Here is a 20,010-nt window from a genome sequence, read left to right on the forward strand (position 1 = left end):
TTTGGATTTACCGAATCGGTAAAATTACCGATTCGGTATTTTACAGAATCGGTAAATTTACCGATTCGGTAAATTTACCGAATCTGTAAAATAAATGCCCCTACATGCCGATTCTTAAATACCGGTCGGTAACGGCCGAAATCGGCCGTTACCGACCGGTATTTAGGCTCCTACATCTGGCCCTAAAGCCTCAAGCGTACCTGGACCACGGATTCAAACAGAAGATCAAAGAAAAATTTCTAAAGCTGCGACTCGGCATACTAACAATTCTCCCTCATCTGGCCCCATGGAAAAGGAATCACGAAGATCAAACTTGCCGTCCCTGCGTAGCAGGACCTGAAGATCTAATTCACATAATATGTATTTGCCCAAGCTTAACAGACATAAGGAGATCATTACTACGTGCAATATGGAACCAGAAGGGCACTAGATCCTGCAGACAGGCAGTCAAATTATGTTTAAATCCGCAGGAGACCCAACTAAACTGCCGATTTACAAAATTCCTTGACGCAGTGACAGAGAGAATCAAGGAAACACAAAACGAGGAAACTGAGCAACAGAAAGACAGTGCCTTTGAGCATAATTTTGGGTCCGTAGCTCAAATGACCAATAAAAGTAAACTGTTAACATGAACTTCACATAATTTTAACTCCTGAAAAATACATTTTTAACTTTGCCATATATCTCTTTTAAAGCTGTGTATTTTAAATTGTGAGTTTTAATTAACTGTGCAATAAAAATTTACCTTACCTTACAGACCATGCACACAACCTTGGCATCATTATGTACTCTTCGCTCACGATGGACAGCCAAATCAATGCAGTTTTCTCAACCTGCCTGAACCAGTCGAAAAAGCCGAAAACCTCGGGATAATTATAGATAACAAGCTCTTCTTTGCCAAACAGATCAATGCATTGACATCATCCATCTATTTCATCTTAAGAAAAATCAGAAAGATTCTGACATCAAATTCTCAAAAGTTATTTATATTGGTACTGGCTAGACTTGGTACTGGCTATACTAGATTATTGCAATGGCCTGTACCTCCACCTCTGGACTCAACATCTTAGGAAACTCCAGGTACTGCAGAATACTGCAGCTAGAGTTCTAACTCGTACCCCCAACCATGTCTCAGTCAGGAAAACCATCAACCAGCTGCACTGGCTACCAGTGAAGGAGAGGATTAAATTTAAAGCACGGTGCTTTGGCTACAAAGCTTTGCATAAACAAGGACCACAATAGTCAGGCCATAAACTCAGATGGTACTCGCCTAATAGACTACTCCGATCGTCTTACTCTAGTACTATGGTGGTACCAAATTTCAACAGAAATAACTGGGGTGGCAGAAGTTTCTTTCTAGGAACCTCAACAATCTGGAACAAGCTTCTGTTACCCATTTGATCTGCCACTTCCCTCATTAATTTTAGACATGAGCTGAAAACCTGGATTTTCAGCATATCAGACTTTTGTCCCCTGTCCGTAAACCGGTTAGCACCAGGACACCGTTCGGTAACAGTAGTGAGCTTTATAAATCTCCTACATTGACCTTGACATTTCTCCTAAAGACTTTTAGATGGATCCCCACAGAATCCAACAGAACGGTCACCCACACACTTATCACCAGTAGACTTGACTACGGCAACGCACTCTATGCCCGCACCACACATAAGCAGCTAAACAAACTACAGTACGTCCAAAACGCCACCGTCAGACAGGTCCTCGACATCCCCCACCGCAGCTGCATCACGCAACACCTTTGACAACTCCACTGGCCTCCAGTTGACAAAAGAGTCAGTTTCAAGCTTCTCACTCACACCAACAAATCCCTAGACAATGAAGGACCTGCATACCTGAACCACCGCCTCACATCTAGGTACCCACCAGACAACTTCGATCTGCCCATCATGCCCTCACTTCCATCCCCAGGATCCACAAGGCCAGAACCGATCCAGATCATACTCCTACCTCGCCGCCAAGACATGGAACTCCCTGCTCCGGCACCTCAGGCAATCAGCGTCACTGACTCAATTCAGGAAGAACCTCAATACCTGGCTCAATGAATTATCCACCACCCAGAGCGCCCAGCAGGTCCACCACCACTCCCAGAGCCTTGAGACCCTCACAGGTGAGTAGCCACACTTTACAAGCCCTTGATTGACTGAGAGAGAGAAACCCCATTCATGGCAGCCGCTCATCATCCTTTCCCAGATCTTGAGGTACTGCAAAAATTCACCCCAGTATTCCCCAATGAGGTATCTTCACAGTCTGCCCATCTGCCCCGAAACACCCGCAGTGTTTAGCTCTTGACTCCTGCCCAGTTTTCTTGGTCCCTACACCAGGTACTCATAGTTGGGGGGAAAGACAATTTCCATTGCATGGTGGTTGCTCTTTTGCCCAGTAGAAGGGCCAGTTCAGTGAATTTTGTTGCACTTTTGCATTTGTGGGCCGCAGGTAAATGCCTCACATAAAGCTTCAATAGTCTCAAGTCGTGACCTAGCAGTAATCATGCATTCCGTGAACTCCCCCCAGAAACCATGCAGTCCCATAGCATATGATAGAGGTCAACCTGGTTGGCCGACACCTGGAGCAGCTGGTGCGCTTGCCTGGGAATATTCTATGCAAATTCTGGGGCAATAAGTAATATGCTCTTTTGTATAAACTTAAAACAGGTATTTCCAGAGACCTTGCTTGAAAATTCCCGGACTCTCCTCCAGTCAGTATCATTATAGGCTCAGAGGTTGGCGCGATTACCCGGTGTGGACTACCATGGACCTGTTTAGCCACTTAATTAACCTACATCCGTTCCCAGTGCATGCATGGTGTGTAGTACTGCGTGTGTGCAGGGCTCTGTCTCATCCACATTCCAACGTGTCTCTGGCACATGTATTTGTCTTACCATAGGAATTGGCCTCTCCCCAGCCCTAGTGCAGTTGTCAAGGTGTGAAAATCAAGTACAGTGCCGTGGACATACAGGTCAACCACTGTCTGGATACCCACCGCCTTCCACTGGGTGAACTCTCCGGCCGTCCCTGGGCCAGTAGTGAAAGGAAGACCCTTCTGCAGGAGTGTTGGGTCCTACTAAATGCTGCCTTCTACCAACACATAAACCTTGACCATCTACCGACTAGCGCCTCCCTTCGGAATACCGAGCTACCTCATCAAGAAATCTGTGGCCTTATCTGGAGTTACTTAAATGTAAACTGTACATACGTGTCCTCTACCCTCACTGTGATTCCTTGCCTATTGTACACTGATATGATCCCCTGTAAAGCGCTCTGATACCCCAACGGGTCAAGTTCGCGCTCTATAAAACAACAAAATAAATAAATACTAATGTTTGCTTTGAAAGAGTTAGATGTCTTATTTTTTTGCAGTGGACTCTGCTGGTGAAATGCACAATGGAAACAGAATGGCAGGGTTTCAGTGGTTATGTATATAAAAATAATTTAGTCAAACTTGCTATCTTTACATTTGTGGTCATTAGTAGAAAATAGTATTTCTCAGTGCCACGGCTGATACAAAAATCAAATCCAAGGATTGAACATTTGCAAGCACACTGGACTCTGAGACACTGTTAAAGACAGCTCCCATAGGCATATGATCTATTAATATTACACTCTGCTGGATGGTCTCTAAGGAGATTCTTAAAATTACATTCATCTACATTTAAATGTGCAACTTAAAAAAATATTAATGACTTCAGAGATGCCCATCATTTAGGCCTTACGGAATGATGAATTTGGTCACTGTCCATGACATCAACGAAATCTGGTATTGCCACACCCTCTAGTAATATATAAAAAAATGTAAAAATATATTATCTCATTTTAGAGTTTTGAGATGACAGTACCTAATAAACTCCTTGTGAGTTATTGTTGTTGAAGAAAAACACGTTTAAGAATAAATTAACCTAATGAGGACCAGTTTTTTTCAAGAAGGAATATTCTGCAGACTCTGACATGCCAATAACCATAAATTGAAATGTAGGATACATAACCCCTGCATAGCTTTTGCCCTTCTAACGGCACAAAAACAAAACTCTGAATGATTTTACCAAGAGACTGATTCGTATTAAAATGTGGAACTTCAAGTCCATTTAAATACCCATTCCTATAGAAGGAAGCGCGGGACATCCACCCGTGCGATCTAAAAGTGATCGCCCCACAGCAGAATTATTCCTCACTTTTTATTACGTGGAGCACAGTTGTAAGGCATGAAGATGCCAGGCCTGGGATAATCAGCAGGGAGAGTGATAGTAGGGAATACAGTATAACAGGATGACAATGTTGCTTCCAATTGATGAACATCAGGTGGCTAATCTAGTTACAAGCTAGTCAGCAGGATCCAAGACCCGCCTCTATGATGATAGCCAAGACTTGGACGCACAAACAGAATGGACATATTCCAGCACTCGGGATAGATGACTGCATACATTCGCAAGATATGACTGCACAATGGGTGACGTACCATCCTTAGAGCCAGTGAACGGCATCTTAAGTGGTGAAACAGTGGGTGTCAACAGTTTTGTGTCACGGTTGCACTTGAAACAGTGGGTGTGTCATCAACTGCTGGTGGCACTGATAACAACGGTTTCAAGCTCGCCTGGCTGATGAGGCGTGATACCCAAAACCCGTCCCAGGATGCATGTTGTCGGTCCAGAGAGGACCTGGCCTGGCACTTCAGGGTGGACTGCTCGGGAAATAACCATTAGGACGCGGTCATAACACTGCAGTACCATTACAACGCGGATTTTAGAACGCAAATCGTTTCCACGACTTGCGCTGGAGGGGGCTCTAGACTAAGGAATAGTGTGATTTACTATTCCAACACCTTCCCTACTGTACGTAGGCTGGAGTTGGAATAGTAAATCATACTATTCCTAAGTCCAGCACCCTACAGCGCAAGTCGTGGTAACGACTTGCGTTGTAAAAGCTGCGTTGTGATGGTACTGCGGTGTTATGTACTGCGTTCTACCATCATACATCCGACTGCTCCCACGGGTAGCAGGGTCAAGACTGATTTGCAAATGGCTAGGTCCAAACGGGAATGGCGTGGTGAACAAAAACCTATGGATTTAACCTGGATCTGTGACTGGGGGTAAATGTTTGATTTGTTCAGCATTCCTTCCATCATCTGTTCTCTTTCTATTTGTCACCCTAAGTGGAAAGGATATGCCCAAATGTGGGTCCCGTGCTCTCCATGCCATTAGATTCAAGACAGCCTGGCTGATGAGGGGTGAAACCCTGAAACCGGTTCCAGTTTATTTCCGGTCCAGGGAGGACCTGGACTGGCAGTTCGGGCTGAACTGTTCCCATGGGGAGCAGGGTCAAGAATATTTTGCATAAGGCCGGGTCCAAAATGGAACAGCGTGGCAAGCTAAAGAACTATGAATTTAACCCAGATTTGTGACTAGGGGCGAATTTTTGATTTGTTCAGCATTCTGTCCATCATTTGTTCTTTTGGCACTGATGGCTTACCAAGCCCTAGAGAGAGTGAATGACTCACCAAGCTATTACAACTTTAAATGACTTCCTGGGTCTTTAAAGTGATGAACAATTAATTAGTCAATCAATCAGCATTTGTAAAGTGCACTTTGTCACCACAAGGGGTATCTGGGCACGGTATATCTGTTGAAGAGCCAGGTCTTGAGTCTCTTTCTGAAGACTGCCAGAGAGGGGGCCGTACAGAGCTTGAGAGGGATGTTTTTACAAGTCTTGGCTGTGATGTAGGAGAAGGAGTGGGCACCACTGCGGTGCAGCTGATGCGATGGGTGTGTGGGATGGTGAGTGAAGAAGGTCTATAGCGGTTTGGTGGAAGTTCAGTTGATGGTTGAGACAGATGGGTCTTAGGACTTAGAGGTCTTTGTAGGCATGCATGAGGATCTTGAACTGGAATCTTTCCTGGATTGAGAGCAAGTAATGGTCTTTCAGGTGGGGGGTGATGTGGGTTTGTTTAAGGGAGGTCCAGGATGAGTCTGGCTGCAGCAGTCTGTATGGTCTGGAGTATTCGGAGGAGCTGGATGGAGATGTCGGTGTAGAGGGTATTGCCATAGTCGAGGTGGATGATGACAAGGACCTGAGTGACACTCTTTCTAGTGTTGGTTGGGATCCACCTGCAGAACATGCGAAGTGTGTGGTAGCAGGAGGAGGCGACTACGTTAACTTGTCGTTTCATTAGTCCTTGTGTACAGTTGGTAACTCAGCAATATATATAGTATATGGATCATAAAGCACAGTCTTCATTTGTATGTTGGAAATAGAAAGGGGGAAATAATATTCTGGTGGCAGTGAATAACTAGTCCTGGTGACTGCAACAACCAACCAAGTCATGGAAAAAAAGGCTTGAAAGGGATTAACACATAACGAGGCAGTGAAGGATTTATAAAACTGTGTGGATAGTACACGCCTGGTAATAGTGGATGACTCAACACTCCCTGGGAACAGCCCACAAGCAATCAGGTTCTAGTTTATTGCATCACTCAACAAACCCTATGGAGAAAAAAAAGTTCAATGTAAACAATATGTTGAAATGTGCATAAGCTGCGTGAACATACTTTTAGAAGTTATGATGATGGGCATCTTGAATTATTAAATATTTATAGCTTTCAGGTAATTTCTTTAGTAAGATAGATAGGCCTGAAAACAGTTGATTGACTCAGCTCGTTCAGTACTTAATGCTTTAATTAACCGATAGGCAAAATTGGACTTTAAATCTCCTGGGAAGTTTTCACGGTGCAAAGGAGTCAGTATCTATTTCTCTGTTCCTCCCTCAGAAATGCGGTCGAACTCAAGTTACTGTGACTGAGAGGGAGGAAAAGTCTCCCACCATGTCGATTGGCCCAATAGAGTTTCTTGATGAACAGAATGCACCAGGTAAGATAACAATGTTACACGGTATGCATGTGTGGGTGTAAAGATTAGTGTCAGGCACCCTTAGAGGAAGGAGCCCATTCACTGTTGTGCATGTCAAGAAACCTTCTTCAGTACACGCATATATACCTAGGCCAAATGTGTATTCCTAGAGGAAACCTGGGTATAATATTTGAGGAAAAACAGTTTAGTTTTTGGTATGTTGTTGAACAATTGATTAAATATTTTGTTTCAAAGTAGGTTAAATATCCCTCTTTTTGTGTACATTAAAGCTTCTGAAAAAAACCCTGCTCTCTTAAAAAAGAAAAAAATGACAAAACAGGCCTCTGATGCAGATATGTACAAATATCCATTAAATATTCACAGTTAACAGTGGGAAAAAGTGCACGTATAGAGTGCACAGTTGCAAAAAGGTGTGGTACAGTAAATGAAAACATAAGAATAAAAAGAAAGGAGGCACAATTGTAAATGCATTGTCCATTAATCAGCAATTATCAGGTTGATGTTGCAACCTCAATGCAAATATTGGCAGGGGCTTCATCAGTACAAAACATTAAGTAATCTTCTAGGACGACCTAGAATCAAAAAGTTTCACTAATAAGTGAACAATAATCACTATAGCAGATGAAACAGACAATGGGCGGAATATGAATTTGTTCAACTGCCCAATAGAAGACTCGGTACACCACCACAGCATTCGTAATGCTGTTTTGCCAATGTTTGAATTTTACTACTAAATGTTTTTTTCAGGAGCTCTATACATATAATGGAGGAATTGCAACTCTCCTTAGAACCACATTATTGGATACATTATTCAATATGTCATGAAGGAACACTGACTTCTTCGATAGTTAGACAGTGATTCCAAATGGCCTCCCCTATTTCAGCTTTATCACAATGGAGAACAACTTTGTCCTTAAATCACCATATGTCCGAATACATATTCGGAAGATAGCCCCTTGCCTTTACTTAGTGCCTCGTGTCTGTAGGAAAGGGAGGTTTACGTTTTACCTTCCTCTCCATGAACTGTGCTGTACTCACTTTAAAAAGAATCACAGAAAACTGCCAGTGGGACTGGTTGAAGCCAGCCTCAGGAGTATACTGCTGGTGGAAGACAGATAATGAAAGGGGTGCAAATAAAACCAAATAATGTTTGACTTGTACCCCCGCCTCAAGGTAAATCACAGTGGACAAGTTGCAATAATTTTCATTGTAACCAATCGCAACATATGTCATTTTGATATTGCACCATCTGCGCCCAATAGGGCAAACGCTGTATCATGTAAATATAGGGTTGACATTTTGACACAAAGTCACTGTTCGCCCACGGAAAGCATGGTACACATCAAGGCCAATTGCATCACCTTTGATGAAGCTCATTCACGGGGCATCCCACTTTTATAATTTAATTTGCATGACCAAACCAGGCCAATAAACTGAACACTGTAAAACAGAAGTCACAATACTGTGCAAAAAAGCATGTTTTAAACACTGACCTACCAAAACCAGCATCCGCAATACAATTTAAAGCAACACTATTTGAAAATAAAAAACAAGTTTTAAACAGCACATTTCCTGCAGACAAACAGTAAAGGTTGAAAGCTAAAGCAAGAGCCTTTTTTGCTAATTTTGACAGAAGTCTGCTATCAAAACCATAGCTGCAACAAATCAGTAATCAACTCTAAGATGATCAATGGAATTAACAGATTTTGATGACCTATAAATCTTAAACCTTCTTTAATTATTACATATAGCATGCCTAAAGCTCAACTACCAGTACTTAGTAAGAGGCCATGCACATTCTTAGCTGACATCTCTATATTCACACTTAACCCCCGTCCTCCCCGCCCGTGTCACTGAGAGGGCCAGTAGCAGTTTGTTCAAGGACCGCCCACACAATAGACCCAGGAAAAGAAGGACAATGTGCCTCAGGGTGCGTCCGTCACATATCCTCACAAACTGAACCTTTAGCGACCCTTGAATGGTAAGTATATGCCCAGACATGGGCATCATGCTCACTGCGCCACTGCAACCAAACTACAACCTTAGGTTGCTGCTGCTGCCGTTCAGGGTGGACCTGGCCTGTCAGTTCAGACTGGACTGTTCCTATTGGAGCAGGGTCAAGACTGATTTGTATATGGCTGGGGCCAACTTGAAGTGGCATGGTGGGCAAAAGAAGGATGGGTTGAATGCCAACCTGAGTGATTGCCAGTGGTTAGACATTTTGCAATCATTCCTTCTACCACCTTGTGTGTGTTTGATGTACCACCCTAAGTGGCAAGATTATGCACAGACGTAGCTTCCCTGCTCACTGGAGCCAAGCTGCAACCGACTGATGAGCCCCAATCGGTGTGAAACCGGTCGTGGGTTGCTTGTGTTCCAGTTCAGGGAGGAGTAGTTTGGGCCAGAATGTTTCTATTGGAGCTGGGTCGAACTGATTTGCATATGGTGGGTCCATACTGAGGTGGCATATTGGGCAACAGAACAATGGGTTGGGAAGCATTCCTCCTATCACCTTTTATGTATTTGGTGTCCCACTGCTGTGTCAGCTTCTGCGTTCACTTTGAGGCAGTAAAGCTTTGTTAACATGTACCAGCTCCTCCAAGTAGCTGCATGGCAGTTATCTTGCAAGTGTACACCAGCGTAGAGTGCAGCAGTCGTAGCCATGCTCCAGGTGGAATGAACCTTCACTCTTCCCTGGAGCAAGTGATTGGCTTTGTTGTGACAGTGATGAAGGCTGAGAGCCAATGTGTTATTCCCTATTTGGAAAGGGTTCCATCGCTTTCTGATTGGCCAAAAGACAGAAAAAGTTGGTCTGATGAGCGTGTGTTCTTTGTTTTGTCAAAGTAGCTTTGATGGATCGAGGAATGTTTTAGGAATGCAATGATCTTTATGCTAGCACTGTTGGATTTGAAGGAATAAACAACAGGTTTGCTCAAGTGAAAGTCAGTAGGAAACTTGGATATAAATTTAGGCTTGGTACTCAGGATGACCTTGTCTCTTGAGAATCGAAGAATGGGTTCCTTGATAGTGAATGTTTACATCTCTCCTACACTCCTTACAGACAAAGAGAAAGCTTGTTTCCCATGATATTTACTCTGATGTGGTTTGTGGATCAGTTTGGAGCAGGGGTGGCTCCTCCACTAGGGCAGAGGAGCGTCCCCCCACTGCATTGTCGCAGTGAGAGAAGCAGAAACATAAAATGGTAATAACTACCATTTTATGTTTCTGCTTCTCACACTGCAAGAAAGCACAAGGGTTTAGTTGCGGGCGAGCGGGACTGCTTTGCGAGCAGGGCTGGGCAGGGGAGGAGTGGTGTGCCCACTCCTGAGTGCGTATGACTGGTTTGGTCGGCTCTCTGGGGCCGATCAAACCAGTCATACGCACTCTGCCCGTCTCCATGGAGGCTGCAATGCAGCTTACATGGAGAACATTGCCGGGCTAGTAGCCCCTGGCTGGGCAGCATCCCGATCAATCACAACACTGCTTGCAGCTTTGTGATTGGCTTAGGGGTGAGAGTCTGGCTGCCTGCTTCCTGTTCCTGCCAGAGGCAGGAGAGCAGGAGAGGAGCAGAGATAACGCGGGACCCGGGTGCGGGAAGGTAAGTTTCATTTTTTTAATTATTAAATTAACAAAGGGCGTGGCCCCCTCAGCTCCCTCACCCGCAAGTTATGCTGGCAGCAAATGATTTGGAGGGAGGCAAAATCAATTGACTCAGAACAGTATTGAGCTCCCACAACGCTGAAGAGCTCTGTATAGGTCAATAAACTCAAAAGAGTACCTTCATAAACTGATTTATCATTCTCTTAGAGTACAAAGTAGAAGAGGTGACTTGAGTTCTTCTAAATCTTGATTCTGCCGCCAATGTGGGCTTGCACCGATACATTCTTTTAGACCCTTTTTAGCTAACTCTGACAAGTTTGAGAGTATTTGGTGAGGTTGTACATAAATAGGATGAAACCCTTTGTTTTTGCACTAAACACAGAAATGCTTTTATTTGGCATCATATGTCTTTAAATCTGCCTGTGCTTGTGGTAGGATTTTCCTAAATTCTGTAAATCGAAGTGGTTGCACTCTAGGTGATCAGGTACCATGCTGTCAGGCGGTACAACTTGCAGTTGTGATGGAATATCTATGCATGGCGCTTGGAGAGGTACCTTGAGTGCGGATTCAGTGATATTCCTGGATGTGCAGTAGTTGAAATTGTTTGGTGCATTAATGCAGGCTGGGCCTAGCAGAGAATTGAGGATCAGAGTGCAGTGATCTGTCTTAGCCTTCCTCAAAACCCTGCGGATCACTGGAAGCATGAAACATGTATGTAAAGACGTTGGACCATCTGATCGAAAAGGCACTGCCCATGGTCCCTGGTTGCCAAAATCTGCTGGCGAAGCACTGGGATTTCTTGTTGCTCTGGGTGATAAACAGATCGATCATGGGCTGACCCCTTTGGCAGAAGAGGGGGTCGCCTTGGTCCTGGTGGAGTTCCCACTCTTGGCTGTTTGAAAGTTGTCAACTGAGAGCGTCTCCCAGATAGTTTTGGTATTCTGGCAGAGGCTCCACAGCAATGTCAACTTTGTCCATTCCCACAGAAGTTGAGCCTTTTCCGAGAGTGTCCGGGACTGCGATTATCCTTGCTTAGTTTTGTAAAACGTACATTTATTGTTTGTGATGATGAGGACTACTTTACCTGCTGGCCTTGGTAGAAAAGCCTGCAGGCCGAGTCTTATGACTCAGAGCTTATTGTTGAACCTTCAATAAGTTTGCTGACAAATAGAAGTCAAATAGGTAGCAGTACTGGCATAGATTTTTGTTTATTGTCAGAGCTCTGTGAAGCATCTTTTCTGTATCTGACCAGCGGCCTCTGGTCGACAGCTCCTGAGGATGAGCTCCCAGCCGCCAATGGATCTGTTGTTAGCACTATTCTGTCTGATAAAGGCTGAAACGGGCGATCTGCCTTTAGGTTTGCGGGGAATGAGGTTCCGTGAATCCTGAACCCGTTTCATAAAGGTCATGGTTTCGCTACGAATTTGATATTAGCGGACCGTAACCAGTTAGTACGGCAAGCATGAGTGTTTTCGTCACGTTACACCGATGGCTTCACTACTTATTTAGGGATTCGTTCTGAACCCTTGGGTTCCATTTTGTGTATGGCAGCCATTTTGTGGTTGCCCTCACATAGGCCGATGACTACGGCCAAACGAGTCTTTAGCACACGTACACTCTTAGCTGACTTCTAAATGACCTGAGCAAACCGACCCTCTTGCCTGAAGCCAAACTTGTTAGGCCAGTTCCTTTCTCAGTAGCTGATCAAGATTGAGGATCAAGGCACAGGACATCATAAACCTTTATTGCACACAAAAATGTCTTATCTTACTCACACCTGTTTCTGCTCCTTTCTTTATGGTCTATTTACGATGGGGATGTGCCCGTTTTTATTATGGGTCCGTTCGACCTGTCTGATGAAGAATGCTGGGTTCGACCAATAATTGATCATGGGCTGGGCAACTGAAAAGTGGGTTTTAATGTCATACGATACCTCTGATCTGGATGCATGTGATTGGACAGTTTGTAAATGTAAGGTATTTGTCTGGAATGTGATTTTTGGCATAAAAAGGGATGGCTTGCTTTGTAAAATTGAGCAGTCTCCTGAGAACTCATACCGTGTTGACTTCTAGGACTTCTGTTACTGGCTGCAGCCAATAAATTTGATCTTTGACGTCACCAAGAAGTATCCCGTGTCTCTGTATGCCAAGACAGGAGAACTCGGAGACATCGGGCGTTTCCCCTGGCGCCGCCGGGTCTTAAGTAATCCGGTTCTTCAATTGGCGCCCAATGTGGGGCGACTTCAGCGGTACCGGTCCAAGCCTGAAGATCGTGAGGAGCTTCGTGTGAAAATTCTGGAGGAAGGCCTGCCACTTCATTGACCCCTGTATGTCATCGTGGTCCGAAAGTCTTTGCTGAGAGGTTCCCCGCTTTCCGACGGCTACGAAGGACTGCTGCCCTGACTGTCGCCCTGTCTTGGAGCCTTTGATGATTTGTAGAGCAAAACGATAGACGGGTCTTCTGGCGACGTCATTGAGACCTCAGTTAAGTATGAGTGGAGCGTCTCCCAGTCCTTAGTTTTTGGGTATCCCTTGGGATCTTTGATTTGGAACTTGCAAGCTCCAAAGCCGAGGGACTTGTGTATTCACGAGACTATCGTATTCGATACTCCCTTGAAGTTTGAAGCTAGACTAGTGAGCGAAGATGCCTGGTCTTAGTAGACTTGGAAGACTATTTTGTTGTGGTCGTAATAGGGATTCCCGATTGGAGAACTCGTGTCCGGTCCCTCCAATTGGAACTCCAACCTATGAGCTCTATGTGAAACATGGCGTAGGCCCCATCACGTATAATGAAGTGTGGATTCGCTACACTAGAAAGGACGGTGTCCTCAAGTGGCCCCAATATGGTAGTTAGGACACGGAAATTTTAGATAATCTGGAAGTTAAACTCTTTAAGAAGAAAGCCCGGCCGGTGATGTTTGACTCTTTCCGCCTGTGGCGAAAGGAAGCCAAACAGAAAGAAATTAAATTAGCAAAGAGGAATAAAAGAGAAAAGGGTATTTCGATAATGCGAGCTGCTATACAGTTTAAAGATAACGAAGAAGAACAAGACAGTGAGCAGTTGCACAGGCAACGTAAAATGGCGATTGATAAATGCTATCCAGTTTTGCCACCTCTTCAGCAAGATGCGATGAAGGACCTTGTGAAAGATCCTTTGATGTCACACTTGTTGACTTCGCCACCCCCTTATGCGCAGAGTGCTACAGCACCCCCGCAACCTTTAGTTGTGCAACCTCCGGTTGCTTTGCCACTTGTTATTGCACAGCCGCCAGCTCCTCTTCAGTTGGCTCCTACTCCTCAGGCGCAGCCTCCCCAAGGGCTGCCGACTTTGCTACCTGTTCCGTCTCCAATTCCTACGACTTTGTCTCCTGTATTGTCTACTTCTTCCGATACTCCTTCTGATACTACCTCTACGTATGCTTTGCCTCATCCTGTTTTTCCTCCTGTTCTTTTGTCGACTTCTCCTTCTGTTCGACAGAGAATGACAGATACTGTTACTAGTCTTTTGTCTCCTTTCTTTGGGTCATTTAGCACGACCCCCGTTTCAGAGCGTAAGCAATTGCGTAGCCAAATGCCTGGTCCCGCAGAGCGGGAAGTATTGGATCATTTAGCGCGTAAATGGGTTACTAATTCTTTAAGATACGATTTAGAGTCTGTTATGGATGTCTTCCGTCAATGGGAAGCACCGAAGCAGAGGTATGTTTTCGACAAGATGTGTACTTTTCTTTGTGAAGAATGGGAAGATGGTGATCTGGGACAGACTCCGCCTGAGTTGTTCTGTGTACATTCCGAATTTGCGAAAGGCACGATTGTGGGTCTCGACGTCGAAAGAGCGGTAGCGACACTGCTTTCGCTCAGGAGCGAGTCTCCTTCTCAGTCGTTGTTTGAGCCTGACCCTTCTGTTAGGAGGAAAGTGAGACAGTATCCCATGAGAGAAGTTCCTCCTGTATGGAAGGAAGCAGTTCAAGCTGATGCCGTTAATAACATTAATGCTGCACCGGCTCATTTTCAACGTGTTTGGTGCATGTTCCGTGGAAACCAGCTGAAGTTTTGGCTCTTAAGCCGACTTTGCCTGACCCCCGTAAAAATCCTTCCGGGTTATTATAAGGAATTATCACAGACTGCAGACTCATGTGTTATGAATCTAGCTGACATAGATATGTTGTTTGGAAATGTGGTCCCACAACCTTTATGGAGATTGATTCATCATACTGATCATGCGCAGGAGTTAGGTGATACATGGGTTAATATTGGTGCTGCGGATGGCCGACAAGTTGGTGGTGCTAAACCTAAGCCTTTAGTTGCAGAACTTCCTGGTAGGATCATTACTTACATGAAGACTTTAATGCCTGCTATGCGAGTAAATTGGGACAAATTGTCTGCGTGTAAGCAGAAGAATGATGAAAGTGTATCTGATTTCTTCACTAGGTTTGAAGAAACGTTCATTGACCATAGTGGTCAAGACATGAGTACCGAGGGTGGTCAACGGTTGTTTGTTGATAAGTTTGTGCATAATTTGCTTCCCGAGTTATGTACCAAGTTAAAGGATTCAGAGAGTTCTTGGGCTGTTTCCTCGTCAGCACAGATATTGGCTACTGCACAATACTACGTAAATAGGGATAAGGATGAGAAGGATAGAGCAGACAATAAGACTAAAGATTTGAAGACGAAGGTTCTTTTACAGCAAGCGTACCCGCCTCGTAATAACCAACGTGATTATCAGCAACCTCAGCAGTTTCAGCGAAACTCGCAAAGGTTTGAGCCTTCTCAACCCCGTTTTCCTGTAGGCCCTAATCAATGTGCATACTGCAAAGAAGAGGGTCATTTTAAAAATAGTTGCCCTGTTTTGTTACAGCGTATGAATGGTGTTTCTGGTGCAAGAGGTCGAGGTGATCCACAAGCTTCTAGAGGTAGGGGACGTGGTGTGTTCCCCCAGAATGCACGTTCCTTTCCTCCACAAAATTCGATGAATTGTTTTGATCAGCAGAATAATGTGTCTGGTAGGACGACTCAGTACTGTGCTGACGACTACTATGTCGAAGGTGAGAATTTGGATGGTAATGATTGCTAGGACAGCCATGGACAAAGAGAGGGAGTTGTTTCAGTTCCAGTAGATCAGAGTGGACCTTATGTTGAAGTGATTACATCAGGTGTGTCAGAGCCTTTTCTGTTGGATACTGGTGCCACAAAGAGTTCTAATATGCACTCTAGACTCCCTGGCGCACCTTTGTCTGGCTTAACGAATGTTTCAGTAGGTTTTTCTGGTGCCCCAGTTAGAAACCCGATTTCTAGTCCTTTGTCTCTTTCTGTTGGACCTCGTGAATTCGAAGCACCCCTCATTCTGACGACAGGTTGTGGTGAGAACTTATTGGGATTGGATCTGTTGAAAAGATTGTACGCGACGTTGTATTGTTCTCCTTCGGGAGTACAACTTACATTGCGTAAGAAAGTGGTCTATCCGATGTATTTGTCGAAAGATCGGTTTCCACCGGAATTGCGTTCTCTCCCTGATACTCTTTGGGCTACTGGTCCTAATGATGTGGGTCTCTTGGAGATACCGCCATATGTTGTGACGCTGAGAGCAAATGTTAAATTGCCACGCATTCCCCAATATCGGATTTCTAGTGATGGGGAAAGAGCGTTGTTGGCGATTATCCATGATCTAATTGAGAAAGATGTGATTGAAGAGACGAGAGGTAATGTGTGCAACAGTCCTGTTTTGCCTGTCTTGAAACGCACTGACTCTTCTCAGCCACCCGTTTACAGGTTTGTGATTGATCTTAGAGAGGTTAACAAAGTCGTCGTGCCCCAGTTTCCAGTTGTTCCGGATATTACTGCCTTGTTGACTTTGATTCCTGCTTCAGCTACTTGGTTTTCAGTCATCGACTTGAAAAATGCTTTCTTCAGTATTCCAATTGCTGAGGAGAGTAGAGATATTTTTGGCTTCTCTTTAGGAGGCCGAAGCTTCCGCTTTAAAAGAGCTCCTCAAGGCTATTGCGAAAGTCCTTCTATCTATAGCCAGGCTTTGAAAAGTCAACTTGATACACTTGTGTTGCCTGCTGGTGCCGCTCTTATTCAGTATGTGGATGATCTGTTGCGGCATTTGTCGGACTTGCATCATAAAGTGTCACCTTCTAAGTTGCAGTATTGTTCCCAAGAAGTGACCTACCTAGGTCATCTCTTGTCAAAGGAGGGAAGAAGGTTGACCCCAGAACGAATTCCAGCGATTGCGCGTATGACTGTGCCAAACACGCAGAGAGAAGTACGTGCTTTCTTGGGTAGCACGTCATATTGCAGACAATGGATACCGAATTTTTCTCTGCCGGCCAAACCCCTGTTGACATTGACTTGTAAAGATACACCGAATCCCCTACCGTGGTCTGACGATTGTCAGAAAAGTTTTTTGGAATTACGTGATGCATTGTGTTCGGCTCCTGTGTTGGGTACTCCAGACTATAGCAAGCCTTTCACGTTGTATGTGCACGAGAGAGAGGGATGTGCGTTGTCAGTGTTGACACAATCTTTTGGAGACAAGAGGCGTCCATGCGCGTATTTCTCGTCGACGTTGGATCCGGTAGCTAGAGCGTTGCCGAGTGGTTTAAGAGCCACAGCGGCAGCAGCTGTTTCTATTCGACAGTCTGCTGGTTTGGTGATGGATAATACGTTGATTGTTATGGTTCCACATGCAGTGGACACTTTGTTAAACAGGACTAAGACACAGCACTTAACTAGTGCTTGATTGTCAGTTTATGAGTTGACACTTTTAGCGAGTCATGTGCGCATAAAGAGATGCAAAACGTTGAATCCAGCTACATTATTGCCGATCTCTACAGAGACAGATGTTTCTGAACAGCATGATTGTTTCCTTAGGACAGAGGAGGAAACAAAAGGGAGAATAGACCTTAGGGACACTCCTCTTGCGGAATGTGATGGTACCTTATGGGTGGATGGTTCATGCTTCAAGCTTCCAAATGGTGATACGACTGCGGCATATGGGGTTACGACTTTGCATACGATTGTTGAAGCTGCACGTATCCCACATAATTCAGCTCAAGCAGCAGAGTTGATTGCACTTACGAGAGCATGTGTGTTGTCGAAAGGGAAGAAAGTGACTGTATATACTGACAGCCAGTATGCGCTTGGTGTGGCTCATAGTTTTGGACGCTTGTGGAAGGAATGTGGGTTCCTCACGTCTCACGGAACGAAGATTCAGAATGGTCAGTTAGTGAACGAGCTTCTGGAGTCACTTACCTTGCCGTTGCAAGTTGCGATTGTGAAATGCAGTGCACATAAGAAGGTTACCGATGACGTTGGTTGCGGTAATGCGTTTGCAGATGAAGTTGCTAAAGATGTGGCGAGAGATGTGATGAGTCGAATGTATGTTGCAGGTCCGGCGAGATGGGTTCCAGATGGAAGTATGTGCGAAGATACGATAGAAAGTGTGAAGTCTATTCAAGCTGAAGTTACAGAGAAAGAGTTGAGCGTATGGAGAGAGAGTACGGGTAAATTGGATGTGAATGGTTGTTGGGTTGAGTTGTCAGAGCATCAGCGATGGTTGTTACCCGATGCGTACGTGCTTGCAGTGGTTACTATGGCGCATGGATTGGCTCATATCAGTGTGAAAGGAATTTGTAAGTTGTTGGCTCCGGTATGGCAAAATGCTGGAATTCCTAAGTGTGCAGAGAATGTGGTCAAGAATTGTATGGTTTGTCTGATGTACAATCCTGGTAAGGGAACTCCAACTCCAGCTGGTCATTTTGCGCCTCCGACGTATCCGTTTGAGGTTTTGCAATTAGATTTTATCCATATGGAGAGATGCAACAACCTGAAATACGTACTAGTGGTGGTTTGTGCCTTTTCGAGATGGGTAGAAGAATATCCCCTAAAAGATAGTACTGCCTTGTCCACAGCTAAAGCCCTTGTTAAGGAGTTTTTCCCTAGGTATGGTTTGCCGAGAATGGTCTGGAGTGATAATGGGAGTGAATTTGTGGATCAAGTGATGAAGAAAGTGTGTGATAGTTTATGAATTCGACAGAAATTCCATGCTGCAAATCACCCCCAATCAGCTGGTTTAGTGGAGTGCTATAATGGCACTCTTAAGTTAAAACTTGCCAAGATACAAGCGAGCTCTGGTCTTAAATGGCCTGATGCTTTATTATTAGCACTTCTGTCAACTAGGATGACTGTACATTCTCGAGTGGGACTTAGTCCCTATGAAATAATTTTTGGTTGCCCGGCAAACATATGGGGAATGCCATGGCCGACGAAATTCAGCGAGATTGAACACCCTGTATTGCTTGACTATCTGTATGATTTGACGGCTAATTTGCGTGTCTTACACCAACAGGTTCACAACACATTGCCTCAGGCTTCTGAAGATCCAGGACATGCTATCGATCCTGGCACCTGGGTACTGATAAAGAATTTTCAGCGGACAAAGAACGATCAGCCCCGTTGGACTGGTCCCTACTTGGTGCTATTGTCTACACGAGTGCAAGTGCAAGGAAAGAAGAACTCGATCCACGGCGTACATTGTAAGAGGGTTCCTTTGCTTCTGCCGTACGACCGGTGGGTCCAGGTGGGTATTCCTGATTCAGAAACTGACACTGTGCCTCGTTTTCTGACTTTTAGCGATGCACGTTTAATTGGGACAAGTTCTGAGCATGAAAGCGACGATCTTCTGTAGGAAGCTGTGCCCCCGTCAGTTCGATTGGACACTACTGAGCCTGAACTTTTATTCCGCGACCAGACATTGCCTGATAAAGGCCGTTATAATTTGCGACCAAGAGTCATGGGACAAATAAAATAAGACATTTTCCTTTTTGCTATTTTTGAAATCCAGATCTCCCATCTGAGAAACTGTTTTGACCGATTTTTGTTTTTCGAACCGCCATCCGGGTTCAGCTGTAAGGTCGCGGTGTCAAGTCTTTGGAGTGCAAGCCAAAGACGTTAGGTCTACGGTTCTGGTTGGTCCTAGGGCGTTCCCTGGACTGACAGACGCATTCCTTAGCACGGAACACCCAACAGCCGCGAACAGCATTGTTAGAGGATGGAGTTTTTCAAGATGGAGAGACCTGTTGAAGAATTGAGTTTTAAGAGCAAAATGTTTCGAATTATGAGTAGGAAGTGTTTCCTAATATTATGTCTTTTTATGTTATTTAGCTTAATGATGTTTTTAATGGGATATATTATATTCTCTTTTCAGGTGACGTTTGCACCCACTACACAGCCCATACCTCCTTCTACTATTTCTTCGCATTCTTTTCATCCTCTGCCTGAACATGAATCCATTAGAAGATTGGAATTCGTTAATAACTCCTTTGTTCAGCTTCTGCATCAACACCAACTAGTAGTGAACACGAATAACTGTTGGGTGTGTGGTCTTATGCCTCATACTACTGATAAAGGGATTCCTTACCTGGTCCTGCCATTCAGCTATAATGGTTCTGTGTGGGCATACAGAACGATGTTCATCTATGCTCGTGAAGTCTACCCCCTACGTTCTGTGAAGGACAATCCAAAGAATAGTGCTCTAGTTA

The 20,010-nt window shown here is 44.6% G+C and overlaps 1 protein-coding gene across 1 annotated transcript in view; it reads left to right on the plus strand.

Annotated features, from left to right (window-relative positions):
* The window catches only part of LOC144769637 (alpha-tectorin-like), a 355,087-nt gene that overhangs the window by 288,219 nt on the left and 46,858 nt on the right, over window positions 1-20,010 (plus strand). The window contains exon 16 of the mRNA XM_078653811.1: window positions 6,773-6,872. Within this exon, the coding sequence (XP_078509937.1) occupies window positions 6,773-6,872 (100 nt within the window). The remainder of the gene's footprint in view (window positions 1-6,772; window positions 6,873-20,010) is intronic.

Source organism: Lissotriton helveticus, chromosome 7, assembly GCF_964261635.1.
Source record: "Lissotriton helveticus chromosome 7, aLisHel1.1, whole genome shotgun sequence".
NCBI classification, from domain to species: Eukaryota; Metazoa; Chordata; class Amphibia; order Caudata; family Salamandridae; genus Lissotriton; species Lissotriton helveticus.